Genomic DNA, 17,071 nt, shown 5'->3' on the forward strand with positions numbered 1-17,071 from the left:
AGCATCCTGGCTCGGAGAAGCTGAAGTTGAAACCAAACTGTCTGATACCTTGCCAGGGTCAGAGTAGCAGAGCCAAGAATGATTCCCTAGACTCTGGTTTAGTCTCTGCTATTCATCATTCTGATAAATGGTATCTTTTATCCCCACTTGAGCTGGTCAAGTGTTTAGCTTGTCTAGTGTGGTTTAATAAATAATTCCGAGATCCCCTTAGTAAACATGATAGTTAGTGTTTAACCCAAACTTGTAAAGCCAGTAGATGGAAGTGGCCTTCAAACTCCCTGATTGTTTTTATTTGCTCATCTCCAAGAAGTGCAGGCTAACAGAGTACTGTTAAGTAATTATGCAATCTGAGTTATGAATTTCTCTTTGCTTTCCCTCTCTTTTCTAGTGGTTTTTTTCAGAGAACGTTGTTTCTTATTTCAGTTTTGACAGTGGTTTTAGGTAATTCTTCAAGGCTCCATCGATAGGTGAGAGATGCTTTGATGGTATCAATCTGTAAAAGATTATGTTTTGTAGATTGTAGATAAAAAGGATCAGAAGTTAAAGAATTCCAGAACAATAGAAATCGTTTTATTACAAGTGATTTAGAGAGATATTCAAGGATGTTTAAAAGAAAACTCCTTAATACAAAATACTTTCTAATTCTGTTTTTTAAAAAATTTTCTAGCGTACCGATAGATCACTGTGTCTTACTTTTTCATTTCTTCCACACCACTGTATATTTTACTGCTAACATCTTTCTAAATCTTCCCCTGTAATAGCGGCCACGTATTGCTTTTGGTCTTGACTGCTGACTTTGATCTTCATGTACCCGTGTCAATCTGTCAGCGGGTAGAGTCTTTGAGACAGAATTAGGGGAAAAGGCTGGGAAAAGAAATGGCATGTGTATTAAAGACACATCCTCCTAGAAAAGGAAGCTTAAAGTACTTTCCAAACCTTAAGTTACCTCTTCCATTTATAAACATGCTCCAGGAGTGACTGAGTGGCTCAGTTGGTTGAGCGTCTGCCTTCGGCTCAGATCAGGATCCTGGAGTCCCGGGATGGAACCTTGCATCGGGCTCCCTGCTCTGTGAAGAGCCTGTTTCTCTCTCTGCCCCTCACCCCACTTGTGTTTTCTCTCTCTCCCTTTCTCTAAAATAAATAAATAAAATCTTGGGGCTCCTGGGTGGCTCAGTTGGTTAAGCATCTGCCTTCAGCTGGGGGTTGTGATCTCGGGGTCCTGGGATAGAGCCCCACATCGGGCTCTCTGCTCAGCGGGACATCTGCTTCTCCCTCCCCCTCTTCCTCTGTGTGCTTGCACTCTCTCTCTCTCTCAAATAAATAAATAAATCTTTAAAAAAATAACTTAAAAAAATAAAATCTTAAAAAAAATTAAGTAAAAAGAAAATATGTAAACATGCTCCACTCTGGGGATTCTTCGGCATTCCAAGCCTGATCTACTTCTAACAGCAACTACTGTTGAGCAGCAGAATTGAGGGTTGCCAGGGTTTAAAATGAGAAGTGCTTCACTTTTCGTTTTCAGGGAGAAAAGTGATATGATGTAAGAATGTGTACTAGGGAGGTGGGGACCATGGGAAGGCAGGTGTTAGAATCTCCATCAAGAGTTTAGTCCCTGCCCCCAACGTGCCTGCTGATTCAAAATTGGTCCTGGTTTAACTTGAGGGCTGTGTGGGAGAGGTGTGGAAGCAGAGACCAGTACATGCTCTGGACTCACTGCTGTGGGACGGGCCTAGAGGCAAATGCCAGCCACACCACTTTGCACCTGTGTGACCCTGGGCAAGTTTCTTCACCTGCCTAATATTGGTTTCCTCATGCGCAGAGTACAAATGATAAAAACTGCTCTGCTGGGTCATCGTATGACTTAAACAAGAGAATAATAAGATAAATGTGAGTAGATGTAAGTAGGTAGTGGCTTGTCTATACCTGGCCCAGGGAAGGGAAGCACTAACTGGTCGCTGTATCATTAACAGCGAGAGGAAAAGTGCTCCCCTCGTTTTCCTGTTTCCAGAAGGCTTCCTGTGGACCATGACTTCCTCATGTCCATGTCCTGGCACATGGGAGCCTGCTCAAGCCATAGTTCCTGACTAAACTGACTCCTGGCAGGCTCACGAAATATTAATTTATGGTTTGTGTCTGTACTTATTAGCCCGGAACAGGGCTGGGTGCTGAGATTTTGGCAGGGATCTCAAGAGGAAGGGTGTTAGCGCTTGGGGAGCTTGCGGGTTCAGCGGGAAGACTGTCTCTACCCAAATGGCGAGGAAATCATCATCCCATTCTGTCTGTGAGCATGCAGCTGCTGTGAGGTTCAGGGTGCTGCAGGGTGAACGTGGGAGAGGAGAACCTAACTGAGTTTTGGGGGTCAGGAAGCCCAATTCAATATGAAAATCCAGGTCACCTGACTCTCCCATCTCTGGGCCTTGACTATCATTTGTGAAGTGATGGGGGACCTTCATCCACTGCTATCGTGATCATGGGACCGTTAAACTGCTGTTTCTGTGCAGACATGCTGGTGTTGCTGAAAGACTGGAATGTGGACACGAGTCTCTTGAAATTATCCAGTTTGAGTCCTCTGTGGTGTTCCCCCTGCTCATGCCTGTCAGCTACCCTCTGCCTGGGTACTGAATGCAAGGGAGATTTTTCTGCCATCGCCCATAATCCTCCCCATGCCACTCCCTTCCTTGGCAAACCTCAGTGACATTTCTTTATCTGTGATGGCATCTTCTAACTCGCTGGTGAGACATTCAAGGTCTGGTGTGATCCAGCCCCAGGGTGCCTTCCCACCTGATCTGCCAGGCCTCCGTGCTGCCCATACCCACGCCAGACAGTCAGCTCTCAGTGTTTTCACTCCCATGCCTTTTCCTCCTATGGGTCCTGACCCCTGAAACACCGCTCTCCACACTGTTCCCTGTAGACCTCCTTTCCACCGTGGAAATGACGAAGTCACATGTCACCTTCTCTCACTTCCCCCCAACCGCACAAACTCTGTCCACCTCATTTTCACACTGTGCCTTCAGCACAGTTGTTTGTAAGCATGCTATCCTTTGGAGCAGAGGGTGCTGACTCATGTCATCTGCCCATCGTGAGCACACATGTGATGGTGATCGGGGAGCACTGTGAGTGCTGAGCTGGTGCGGGCCCCACCATTGCAGGCTGTGCTCCATTGTGAGGACATCAGACAGCGGCTACCTGAGGAATCGACTGTCTCTTGTTCTCTACAGCTGCCTTACCTCCGTTGTTTATTTTTTAAAAATTTTTTAAAAGATTGTATTTATTTATTTATTTGAGAAAGAGGGAGCACTAGCTGTGGGAAGGGCAGAGGGACAAGCAGACTCCCAGCTGAGCGGGGAACCCGACGTGGGGCTCAATCCCAGGACCCTGAGATCATGAGCTGAGCTGAAGGCAGATGCTTAACCGACTGAGCCACCCAGACGCCCCACCTCCGTGTTTATTTAACAAACCTCTCTTGAATACTTACCTGCATGCACTAGATTCATGTAGCAGTGCTAGATAGAATTGTGTTTCCCTGCCTTTTGTTTATTTTCATTTTTTTAACGCTGTACTCCTTTATCTCATTTTGAGTAATGCTGTGTTGCCATTTAATATTAAAGATGGCTCATAAGTTGACATTCCCAGGTTTTTTATGTTTAAGACTATTAAGTTTATATTTCTACCCAGAGTCCTCCCATGAAATCTATCCTTAGAGATCCAGAAGCTTTCTCAGAATGATCACCGGAACACTCCATTGTCACCTCAAATTCAACCAGTTAGTTAGGACCTATTAGGACCAATTAGTCCAAAGCTGAACTTGGGATTTGCCTCCCCAAAACATTCTGCTACCAGCAAGGCTGACCACCCTCCATACTAGAAACCTGGGAGTCATCCTTAAAATGTTTCTTTTTCATACTCCACATCTAATCTGTCCTCAAATAACGTAGATTTTACCTTAAATATCTAGCAAGTCCAACCACTTCCCTCAAACCCTACTGCCACTGCCCCAGTGCAGTCTACCATCTTCTCCTGCTTGACGATAACTGGGTGGGTTAAGAGCACTGGATGGTTGGGAGTGGGGTCAGTTACCATATGGCCGTGATGGGAGCTAGTGCGTTGTAGACCTGAGGCAAGGGGAGAGGACCTGAATGGAGAGGACAATAGCAGTGTCATAGCAGAAAGAGAATTCCCTTGCTGCGGAAAGGGCCCTTTACAAAATGCACATGGTGGGCCACAGATGCAGGTATCAAGGGGCTGCCTTTAGGGAGTGTGACATGAGGGACCTGGAGACAGACTGAGAGGAGAGGTGGGCCCTGAAATTGTAGCTCAGCTTCTCTTTTTCTTCCTGAGGGAATCCCTGTTGGGATCCCTCTATGCACAGAGCTTCCATGGCAGTCCCATATTTTTGTAAGGAGAGCAGTTTCTATTGCATTCTGGGTGCGAACTTCACCATTGTGCAGAGAGGCAGCATTCTCTTGCCGGAAGCCTTGGCAGCTTTGCAAGGAGGTGGTACCTGAATACTGGTGTGGAGAGTCCGGATGTTTCTTGGTAACAATAACAAATAACTATGTGGATTTCGAGGCTACGGAGGACGCTGGATATCCTGGTGGAAGAGTCCCACAGTGTGCAATTGCTCTTGTGGCCCTGTCTGCTTGCTTCCATGTGTTTGGCAAGGAAGCAGTGGCATCATGCCCCCTCTTGGCCCCGGTGCTGGTTTGCAAGACTGTCTTATCTTTCCCAAGAGAGAATCTGTTTGCTCTAAAGGATAATGTGTTAATGTGAAAAGGCCAGTATTCTCTCTTGCGCTGTGCTTCCAAAGGCGGGATCAACAGCCAAGAGTCAGAAGGGTTCAGACCTCCAGGGTAGAGCCGCACATTTGTTTTCTGGAAGGAAATTCTACCTTTCTGGCAAAATCAGTTGGAAAGACCGGATGTGGGGTGAGAAGGTGAGAGGGAAGCTCCGTGCTACGATTATGGTGGTTCCCCTTGGCTAGCGAGAGATGCAAGTTGTTAAAAGGCAGGTGTCTGCTTTTTCAGTCGAGTCCCTCTGAGCCAGAGAAAGCCGGCCCCTCAAATTCTGTCCAGAAGGAACTGGGCCTTCATGAGAAGGGTCCTGGAGTCCAGGCTAATAACCCGAGACAGACAGTCTGCAGCCTGCTCTGAAAGTAGCAGAGGTCCTGGACTGAACAGAGCTGGCTCCTCTGGCCAAACCGACTAATCTCTGACACCCCCTTTCCCTTCTCTTCTCCCCACTCAAGGCGCAGAAGTCCGGCTCAGGAGGGGACACTCAGGCCGCCGAGGACCTGCTGCTGCTCAGCAGACCTCTGACAGACCTCATTAGCCTGCTCATTCCGCTGGTAAGAGCTCACCTGTTTGTGCGTCTTTCAGACCACTGCTGAGGTGAAGGTTATTTTATTTGAATTTCTGTGCCACTTTAATTCTCTTCAGAGCTGGAACCAAAAGAAATTTCAGAAGATTATTTGGCCTAGAAACACTAAATTTCTACTTTATTTTAAAACTGGATGGCTTATCATTCATTTCAGTAGGTATTTAAGGCAGAATCTCAAAGCCATCTTAATGGGAGGTAGAAAATTTGAGAAATGAATTCCAAGAAGGAAGAAGAAATCATTTTGGAGACCAGTTCTCTCTCAAAAAGATGTGTTAGAGTTGTCCTTGGCATCCAGGACTCCCGAGGAATGCAGAAGCAGGCACGCAGGCCTAGAGCATACTCCCCGAAATTGCCACAGAGACAGAAGGAAATAAGTAAAGTTAAATGAAGACAGGTAAGACGACACAAGACCATCAAATGTATGGAAAGAGCCCAGCAGAAACTTGAAGTTTGGACCAACTAAACAATTTTGCCCAAACTCAGAGAGGAGGGCCCACTGCTTAGACACATGATTCCTACAGAGCAGCCAGTCAGAGGGTGGGTTGATGAAGTTCCATGAAGACTCCTGAAAACCTCTCCAGATTTGGGGATCCAAGGGCTGGGGGTCCCTGTAATCCCTGGAAATGTAGGTCTGGTTCTTCGCAGAGACAGGCCTTCAGTTCCCTCAAAGCTGCCAGGATTTGTGTTTTTCTGCTCTTGGCTTTCAAAAGAAGACAAATGCAGTTTGGATGAATAATTCCTTAAATTCCTTAGACTTAATTGTATTTAGCAAATAAAGGTTTGGTTCGATGAGAAAAGGGGGGGGAATCCATCACTTCTGGGTTATATGAAATAATGGCATATGTAGAGTATGTTCTCCTGGCAGTGGTCTCACAATGAAGTCAGGGAACATCCTCCAACCCCAGGGAACATCCCCAAGCCCCAAAGTGGAAGGATATTTGGTGTAGAATATCTTTTGCATGAAGCTACGTGGAAAACAGAACACTGGCTGCTCTAGCTCAGAGTAGGGGGCTGAACCCGGATAGCCAGCTGTCTCTGGGGCTAAGGCAGGACACAGACGAGGCTCCAGTGAACAGCAGAGAGGCTAACACAAACTAGACTCTCTTATAGAAGATACTCAAAATGACATCAAATTAAAAGATGTATATACATATATATAAATTGGTGCTATATATGATACATTGGATAATAATTATATTTACAGAGAAAAAGATTTAAAAAGACAGATGAAGATCTGTTTTAAGAAGCACAGATGCAGAGGGGCCTGGGGGGCTCAGTCTTTGAGCGTCTGACTCTTGGTTTCAGCTCAGGTCATGATCTCGGGGTCCTGGGATTGAGGCCCACTGTTGGGCTCTATGCTCAATGCAGAGTCTGCTTGGCCCTCTCCCTCCCCCTCTGCTCCTCTCCACTCTCTCTCTTTCTCTCTATCAAATAAATAAAATCTAAAAAAAAGGAGAGACAGATGCAGAATCCATTCTTGGTAAAACTTCTGGTACACTCTTTTTTACCTGTCTTCTAGACCAGGTTTTGGTGTTTGCCATATTCTCAGATTTGCTTTCTTTTAATAGATGAATTTATGCAGTTGGATTTATTGTTAAACTTCTCTTTGATCTTAATTTCATTCTTATTTTATATTTTCTTTCTAAATATTTTTAATAGTAAGTGTAAGGTTTAATGTACAAAAAAACCCCCCCACTTTTAACAGAGCAAAGAGGAGATTCAACAATAATAAGGAATAAAATTCACGGGAGGACATAATAACTATGAACCTTTTTGTGTCGAATATTAGAGCATAGAATTATATAAACAAAGGACCAAAAACACACAGGAGGAAATCCAAAAAATGCAGTAGTATTCAGAGATTTAACTCCTCTTTCTTATTGCTTTACAGACCAAGTAGATAAAATAACGATATAGAATGTAGAGATTGATAAACTGTGGCCTGTGGGCCAACTCTTGCCCACTGCCTTTTTGTAAAGTTTTAAAAATTATTTTATTTTATTATTTTTTAAAAGATTATTTATTTGAGAGGGAGAGAGCACACGCTCCGAGGGGCAGAGGGAAAGGGGGAGAGAGAAAATCTCCAGCAGACTCCCCACTGAGCATGGAGCCTGTCACAGGGCTGATCCCAGGACCCCAAGATCATGACCTGAGCTGAAATCAAGAATCGTATGCTCAACCAACTGAGCCACCCAGATGCTCCCCACCCCTGCACTGCCTATTTTTGTAAATAAAGTTTTATTGAATACAACCACACAGCCCATTTGTTTACATATTGTCTATGGCTTTTTTTGCTCCTTGACAAGAGTTGAGGAGTTACAACACAGACCTTATAGCTCACAAGTCTGTATTATTTACTATCTGTCTCTTCACAGAAAAAGTTCGCTGACCCCTATATAAAGAGCATAAATATTTTAATAAGATTGAGCTAAGAGAAATAGATTCATCTCTGTACCCTGAAAATAGAAACTGCAACTATTTTGTTTTCCAGAAACATCTTTAAAAAGTTGGCCATGCATTATGTTAAAAGGACATCAATAAATTTTAATAAGTTTAAATTGTATAGACCACATTCTTTAACCACAAAACAGTTACACTAGAAGGAAAAATAAGAATAGAAGATGCATTGTTAGCAAATACTATCCATGACTGTAATCAAAGAATAAGTTTTCATTGTGATTATTTCAGTCTGGGTCCAATCAGAAGGGAGAAACCATACAGTGACTTTAATAGAATTTTAATATAAAACATCATTAGCTGTGAAAAAAGAGTAACCAGAAGATTTGCAAAGAACTGTCTAAGGTACCCTAGAGCTGAGCGAGATTACTCAAGAAAGGACAGACTTGATCGGGGGTACCCCTGCCCTGAGGCTGTGGGTCAGACCTTATTGGGGAAGGCAGCCCACGGGACAGAGGACAAGTTTGCTGGGTTGCCTGGGCCAGAGCGGGTCCACTGTCCCTGGGAATACCACTGGAGATGGGAGGCCTGAGTTGCACAGTGTTCATGTAGAGAGGACCACAGGAAACAAAGCTATACGAGAGGCAGACAAGCAGGTGGAGTCAGGTGGCCAGTGTACATGGGAAGGCTGGAGTTCACAGTGTCCCTCGGGGAGGGCAAGAGGACCATAATCACAGGTCAGGTGAGGGCTGAGGGTTGCTGAGGGGGCCACACGTTCTGGGCCCATGGTTAGATCGGATCTCCACCGGATGCCTCACATTCATACCTCTGACCGACAGAAACAGCGGGAGAGCCTCTTCTTCCTGCACTGTGTCATCTGAGAGATTTTCCCCAGCTCTTTGAGACTCTGAACTCTTGTTACTAGTAACTTGATCACACTTATGTTCTAGTATATGGCCAGACGTCTGCCTAACGTGCGTGAGCTGTGTTGTGTATATACACATTGATCACCAGAGTCACTGGTTTTAAAAATGGCCTGTGACAAGAACATTGCAGTATATCTTCTCTGGAAAAGATTAACACACATTTATAGATGTGTATAAAGTGAAGAAAAATAGTAATAAGGCAATTTAGGACCTCAACTAGAGCACATACAGACCAAAGATAAATTTTATAGTGGTTGTTAAAAAATGTAATAGGTTACAGAATGAGGTGCTGGAATTGCTTTCCCATAGGGAGAAATAAACAGACCTTCAGTTTTCATCTGACTTGGATAATTTTGGAGGTATTTCGCCTAAAGGCAGGTAGAATGAAGCATGAGAGACTATGGACTCTGAGAAACAAACTGAGGGCCTCAGAGGGGAGGGGGGTGGGGGAATGGGATAGGCTGGTGATGGGTAGTAAGGAGGGCACGTATTGCATGGTGCACTGGGTGTTATACGCAACTAATGATTCATCGAACTTTACACCAGAATCCGGGGATGTACTGTATGGTGACTAACATAATATAATAACAAAACATTAAAAAAAAATAAAGGCAGGTGGATGAACTTTTTAGCTTTTGAGGTTCTTTCCGGATTATGGTTCTACAAAAGAAAACATATCCTTAAGAGAAGAGAAAACCTGTCAACCCCTAATTTGTGCCCTATATTTTTACTATACACTGTAGTAGAATCATATCGGAAGGTAGATATAAGATAGTGATTCTTAGTCTGTTTTGAATGTAAACTGCTTTAAGAATCTGAGGATTCCAGACCCTCTTCCCAGAAAAATGTGTAGACTCACTTATATGCCAAGTTCTGCGCACAATTCACACTTTCAGGGAGATCTTTGTTTTTGTTTTTTTTTCCAACTAGCCCACATACAGTACACCATTAGTTTTTGATGTAGTGGTCAGTGATTCATTAGTTGCATATAATACCCAGGGCTCATCACATCATGTGCCCTCTTTAATGCCCATCACCCAGTTACCCCATCCCCCCACCTTCCTCCCCTTCCACAACCCTCAGTTTGTTTCCCAGAGTCAAGAGTCTGTCATGGTTTATCTCCCTCTCTGATTTCTTCCCATTCAGTGTGAGGGGGATTTTGAATCCTCAATTGGAATATAGTATAAGATCTGGCTAATAAAAGGTATAACTAATCGACCATGTCTCATGAAAAAAGAAATAAAGCAAGGTAATTGTTTGGATTAAATATTTTATTTAAGAAGAGGAAATGAGAAGCTAGGCTGTACATCCTACATGAGTTTTATAACTAGATAAAGTTGCTATAAGAAATTACGCTACAGGGGCGCCTGGGTGGCACAGCGGTTAAGCGTCTGCCTTCGGCTCAGGGCGTGATCCCGGGGTTGTGGGATCGAGCCCCACGTCAGGCTCCTCTGCTATGAGCCTGCCTTCCTCTCCCACTCCCCCTGCTTGTGTTCCCTCTCTCGCTGGCTGTTTCTGTCTCTGTCAAATAAATAAATAAAAAATCTTAAAAAAAAAAAAAAAGATTTAAGAAATTATGCTACAGCCTCCTTCTCCCTCAATTAAAATAGGCATTTTCAAACTTACAAGAGATCATTGTTTTTAAAACTTTTTCTTCATTTTGTCTGAGATGCAGTATGTAGCCTGGTTTATATGTTTCGCATTAACTGTGCCTTCCTTAGCCATTGGGAAGTTGGCCCTCTGCAGTCAGGTTGGGAAGGCAGTCCTCACGGAGCATCAGAGTGTGAGCTCCCTCCTGGGCTAGATGTATAGGGACCTGAGCCATCTCCCGAGCAGTTAATGATTCTGCCAGTAACAACATTTAAGCCTATACCAACATGATACTTGTCAGTTCATGTTTCTGATGTCGCTGTGCAATTTAAAAAATTGTGCCCCTACCAAGTATAGGGGGAAAAGTTTCTTTTTTTCCTTTTCTAATTTCTTTTTCTCAAGAAATAATCAAGTAGATTTTTCTAATGGATGTGGACTTGTCTGTTCTTTCTCTTCATAGTCAGTGGCCTGAAATCTAGGTGATAGTTTATGGTGATTATGGTTTATGGTGATGGAGGCCAGAGGTACTGAGTAGTCCATCTGCAGGTCAGGCATCTTGATAGTTGGGCATCGTGATAGTTCTCTACTAAGCGGCTGCTTTAAGGAGTTACTGCCCCATTTAATAGGGACAATAGCTGCCCATCTGTCTGCTCAACATTTCCACTGGATGCACCATAAACACCTCAGATATAATAGGGTTAAAACAAACCCATAATCACTTCCTTAAAACTGTTTCTCCTCTTGTGTCCTGTGTCAGAGAATGAAATTCACTTCCTCTTAGTTGCCCAGCCAAGAATGCAGGAATCATCTTGGCCTCTTTTCCTTTGCCATCCTGCCCTATTACGTCATCACAGACTCTTCCTTCTCTTCACTCCCATGGACAGCGTCATAAAGGCCACCACCATCTTGTGCTTGCAGGGCCCTGGTGACCTTCTCCTTGGGAATTCTGCTTGCTCTTGCCCTGCCTACTGTCTTCTTCACAGTGGAAGCAGCATGCTTTCTTTACAATGCAAGACTCATCTTGTCACTCATTGACTTAAAACCTTTCAATGATCCCCCACTATTCACGGATAAATTCTAACCTCTTAACAGGTTTACAGAACCATGTATGATCTGACACTTAGTTTCTAGTCTCAGCTCTTGACTATCTTTGCCCTACTTTGTGTTCTGTACCACAGCTTTTTTCAGTTCTTTAAATGTACTTTGATTTCCCTTGCCTCTGTCTAGAGCGTGCTCCTCCTCTTTCTACTTGACTGTTCCTTAGCTTTCAGCTCTTGGCTTAGATGTCCTTTCTTCAGCTTTACTTTTGGGGCTGGTGCAGAGGAGGAATTTGATTAATATTTGTGTAGGAAAGCAAGCTAATTGCTAACAAATGCAGTATATTTTCTGACTTTCCTTACTATAACCAAGAAAAGACCATGTGTAGTAGGACGTAGATTCAAGTACAGATTTATCCAGAGAGTTCGTCTGTACCCTTGCTATCCTGCCCTGGCTAAGCTTGCCCCTCCTAGGGAGTGGTAATGATATGGCTCATTCTCTTGCTTGCTTTAAAATTGCGTCATCTGGATTTGTCTCTAGAGATTGACCTCTTCTTGGCAGTTGTCCTGACCTTCCTCAGGCAACCTATATTCCTGAAATAACCCATACTCTGCCTTAGATTGACAGGAAAGGATACAAAAGGGCGGGTAGCATTGCCCAAGGACTTCTGTTTCTGGAAAATTGCTATACTTGTAGTAACTGCAAAATATAAAACCCCAGCCCTAGAATCCCCACAGCAGTGGTGAGCATAAAAGCCTCTGAGCTATCAAAATAGAGGACATAGCATCATTACCTTTTCTAACAGGAGACCCCCCCAGGATTCTGACGTTCAGTGTTTGAACTTGGGTAGTTGCAGGTGTGTTTTCTGCCATTGCTTCTTATACCTTTATCTTGAAGTGATTGCACTATAGTGATACAAGTTTGTTTGTTTGGGTTTTTTTAAGATTTGTTTATTTATTTTAGACAGCAGGGGAGGGTCAGAGGGAAAGAGAATCCTCAAGCAGACTCCCCACTAAGCGTGGAGCCCAACTCGGGGCTCGATCCCAGGACCCTGAGATCATTACCTATGCCGAAATCAAGTGTCAGTTGCTTAACCGACTGAGCCACCCCGGCACCCCATGATAGGTTTTTTTAATAGCATTTGGTTGTTGTTCAGAGCTGTTAGTGCTAAGTTGAATAGGCAGGCATTCCGTTATGTGGCAGAGTGTGACTGGTGTCAGAAAGCAACCCCTCTAGAAAATCGTTCTCACCCATTGATGACCCAAACTCCCATACTCTTATTGCCCTCTTTACAAGCCTTCAATTAAATAGTAATGCCTTAATGTGAAACATGTCGCTCATTTCACAAAACAAGACCAGGGCAGCAGCACAGATCAATAGAAGAAAATGAGGAAGTGGGAGTTTGAGGGACAAAGAACTGAATATGGAACCATGAAACATGGGTCATGCCAAAATCAAAGCCTAGTTAATAAAGATTTTGGGGGTGGACTTTATTCTCTGTTCCCAGGACACTTGCCTTGGCTTAAAAAAAAAAAAAAAGAAGGTTAATAATTAATGGTTGACTCTTTTATGTGCATCATTGAGGAAACTGTTAGTAATTGGACTCATAACCAGCTCTAAAAATTATTAGAACCAGCTAAAAATACATCAGAATTGTGGTGTGATTTTATTTTTACACATCTCACTTAGGTAACAAATGGACAGGAAGGCAATAACGGCCAGTGGTTTTTGGAGTTCCACACTTGTTCATTTCTGAGGCAGTGTTTTTTTTTTTTTTTTTTAAGATTTTATTTATTTACTTGACAGAGAGAGACAGCAAGAGAGGGAACACAAGCAAGGGGAGTGTGAGAGGGAGAAGCAGGTTTCCCGCCGAGCAGGGAGCCCGATGCAGGGCTCGATCCCAGGACTCGATCCCAGGACGCTGGGATCATGACCTGAGTCGAAGGCAGACACTTAATGGCTGAGCCACCCAGGCGCCCCTTGAGACAGTGTCTTAAAGAGGTGCTATATAGAAAGAGCTCATATAAATCGCCTAGAAATAGGTATCCCAAGAGAAAAGTGGGCAAAGGACTTGAGTGGGCAATTCACAACAACAAAAGTGCAAACGTCCACTGTTAATTTCACTGGACACATTTAAGCATGCTATGAATAACGGAGAATTAATCTTTAAAAATGCAATATAATCCTCAAAGTTTGAAGCTGACTTTGGGGACAAAAAGACGTAAATAAAAATATACATAGGTCTGTATCAAAAGCCTTCAAATTATTTATATCCTTTAATGTAGTCATTCTACTTTTTATGGAATTTATGCATAGGAAATAATCAGAGAAATACTGAATGATTTGTGTAAATATATATTCTCACAGCATTATCTCTAGTATTAAACACTTTGGTAATAACCTAAATGTTGCTCAGTTGGAAATTAATTTCCATTCTTAGGGTAGGAGTCCATTATGCTATTAAATATCATACTTCCCAAGCATATTTTACAGTGTGGGAAAATATTTGTAACATAAGGCTAAATAAAATATCAGGACATATATTAATTGTAGAATGATGCTAATTTAAAATATAATAAAAATTTTAAAGTATATATAATCAAAAATGTATATGTATCCAAAATGTATATATTTTAAATTAGCATCATTTTAATAATTATTTTATATATGATGATTTTATAATTATTATATATAATGACGCTCACACAGAGGCAATCCTGACTTTCACAGGGCTATAATATGCATAGATTTCAGTCCTCCACAACGTGGTTCAGATTTCAGTTACCGTGTTGTATTCACTGTGAGTAATTGCATGAAGTACAAACTTTGCTGCTAGCCCTTCAGTGAACAGATCGCTATGTAAATAATGGATGGGCATCATCACCAGTAATCAGTTGTGCACTTACATGAAAATCTGTCAGCAGCTGGTCATTTGCAATTATTATTTAGTTTACACACAGACAGCAAAGCATGTGGTTAGGTTTCCTCCTTGTCTTCTCGTGATAAATCCACATAGCATTTTACAAAAACTGATCATTGAAAGAGGAAGTTGCACTGCCTGTCTCTATGATTTTGACTACTCTAAGTACCTCATATAAATGGAGTCATACAGTATTTGTTGTTTGGTGACTGACTTATTTCACTTAGCATGATGTCCTCAAGGTTCATCCATGTTATAGTGTTTGTCAGAATTTCTGTGCTTTTTAAGCCTAAATAATACTCTGTTGTATGGGGCGCCTGGGTGGCACAGCGGTTAAGCGTCTGCCTTCAGCTCAGGGCGTGATCCCGGCGTTATGGGATCGAGCCCCCACATCAGGCTCCTCTGCTATGAGCCTGCTTCTTCCTCTCCCACTCCCCCTGCTTGTGTTCCCTCTCTCGCTGGCTGTCTCTATCTCTGTCAAATAAATAAATAAATAAATAAAATCTTTAAAAAAAAAATACTCTGTTCTATGTACCACATTCTGCTTATCCATTCATCTTGTCAGTTGTCGGTTGGATTCCTTCCAACTTTTAGTTGTTGTGGATAATGCTGCCATGAACACGGATGTATCTTTTTGAGACCCAGCTTTCAGTTCTTTTGAAAATATACCCAGAAATGGGATTGCTAGATCCTCTGATAATTCTGTTTTCAATTTTTTGAAGAACCACTGTTCAGTTTTCTGTGGTGGTCGTCCTTTTACATTCCCATCATCAGTGTACAAGGGTTCACATTTCTGTATATCCAGACCAACAACTTGTTTTCTGTTTCGTTGTTAGTAGGCATCCTAATGGATGTGAGGTGATATCTCATTATAGTTGTGATTTGCATTTCCCTAATTATTAGTAATATTGAGCATCTTTTCATGTGTGGATTGTCACTTGCATATCTTCTTTGTAGAAGTATCCAAGTTTTTTGCCCATTTTTTAAATCAGGGTTTTGGGGCACCTGGGTGGCTTAGCCATTAAGCATCTGCCTTTGGCTCAGGTCACGATCCCATGGTCCTGGGATCAAGCCCTGCATCAGGCTCCTTGCTTGGCAGGAAGCCTGCTTCTCCCTCTCACACTCCCCTTGCTTGTGTTCCCTCTCTCACTGTCTCTCTCTGTCAAATTAATAAATAAAATCTTTAACAAAAAATCAGGTTTTTTTGTTGAATTTTAAGAACTTTCTATGTATTCTGGATATTGATCCATTTTAAATGTGTTACTTGAAAACATTTTCTCCCATTCTGTGGGTTGCTTTTTTAAAAATTGTGTTGATAATATCTTTTGATGCATGAAATTTTCATAAAGTCCAATGTGCCTATGCAAATTTTTCATTTGTTGCTTGTGTCTTTGATGTCATATTCAAGAAATTGTTGCCAAATCCAGTGTCATGAAGCTTTCATACAGTGTTTCTTCTAAGAATTTTGTAGTTTTAGTTCTTACATTTAGGTCTGTAACCCAGTTTTATCTAATTTTTTATATGGTGTTAGTTTCAACTTCATTCATTTGAAAGTGGATACCAGTTCTCTCAGCACCATTTGTTGGAAAGACTGTCTTTTTCCATGGGATGTTCTTGGCCCCCTTGTCAAAAATCATTTGACCATATATATGGAAGGGTTTATTTCTGGCCTCTCTATTCTATATTCTGTTGGTCTGTACGTCAGTCAATCTTTATGCCAGGACCACAGTGATTTAATTACTGTAGTTTTATAGTAAGTTAAAATGAAGAAGTCTGAGTCCTCCAGTTTTGTTTTGATTGTTTTGGCTATTTAGAGTCATTTGAGATTTCATATGAATTTTTAGATGGGCTTTCCTATTTCTAGAGAAAACATCATTGGGATTTTGATAGGGATTGCATGGACTCTATAGATTGCTTTGGGTAGTACTGTAGTGTATTATATTGATCAAGTTTTGTATGTCGAGCCATTCTTGCATCCCAGGAAAAATCCCACTTGTTTGTGGTGTAGAGTATTTTTAATACGCTGCTGAATTGGGTTTGCTAGTATTTTTAGAGGATTTTTGTGTCAGTGTTTATCAGGGATATTGATCTGTAGTTTTCTTGTAGTGTCTTTGTCTGGCTTTGGTATCAGGATGATTCTGGCCTCTCAGAACAAGTTGAGAAATGTTTCCTTCAATTTCTGGGAAAAGTTTGAAAAAGAAATGGTGTTAGGTTTTTTAAATGTTTGATAGAATTCACAGTGACACAACATGGATGGAACTGGAGGGATTATGCTAAGTGAAATAAGTCAAGCAGTGAAAGGCAATTATCATATCTTTCACTCATATGTGGAACATATAGAATAGTGCGGAGGACCATAGGGGAAGGGAGAGAAAACTGAATGGGAAGAATCAGATAGGGAAAAAAACCATGAGAGACTTTGGACTCTGGGAAACAAATGAGGGTTACAGAAGGGAGGGGGGTGGGGGAATGGGGTAGCTGGGTAATGGGTATTAAGGAGGGCACGTGTTGTAATGAGCACTGGGTGTTATACACAGCTAATGAATAGTTGAACACCAAAAAATAAAAATAAAAATAATAAAATAAATAAATAAATAAATAAATAAATAAATGGGCTTCTCCTTCATCAACCCAAAAGAAAAGCATTGAACAGTGAAGACATAAGACCAGGACTTTTCTTTGTCAGGAGATTTTTTTTTTTTTTAAAGATTTTATTTATTTATCTGACAGAGATAGAGACAGCCAGCGAGAGAGGGAACACAAGCAGGGGGAGTGGGAGAGGAAGAAGCAGGCTCATAGCAGGAGCCTGATGTGGGGCTCGATC

The 17,071-nt window shown here is 42.1% G+C and overlaps 1 protein-coding gene across 7 annotated transcripts in view; it reads left to right on the forward strand.

The window, feature by feature from the left end:
* ULK4 (unc-51 like kinase 4) overlaps positions 1–17,071 on the forward strand; it is a 589,354-nt gene that overhangs the window by 403,785 nt on the left and 168,498 nt on the right. For all 7 annotated transcript variants that reach the window (XM_002923807.4, XM_034662175.1, XM_034662178.1 and 4 more), the window contains one exon: positions 5,246–5,344. In XM_002923807.4, the coding sequence (XP_002923853.2) occupies positions 5,246–5,344 (99 nt within the window). Of the gene's footprint in view, positions 1–5,245; positions 5,345–17,071 lie in introns of those variants that run through there.

This window comes from Ailuropoda melanoleuca, chromosome 6 (assembly GCF_002007445.2).
Source record: "Ailuropoda melanoleuca isolate Jingjing chromosome 6, ASM200744v2, whole genome shotgun sequence".
Taxonomy (NCBI): domain Eukaryota; kingdom Metazoa; phylum Chordata; class Mammalia; order Carnivora; family Ursidae; genus Ailuropoda; species Ailuropoda melanoleuca.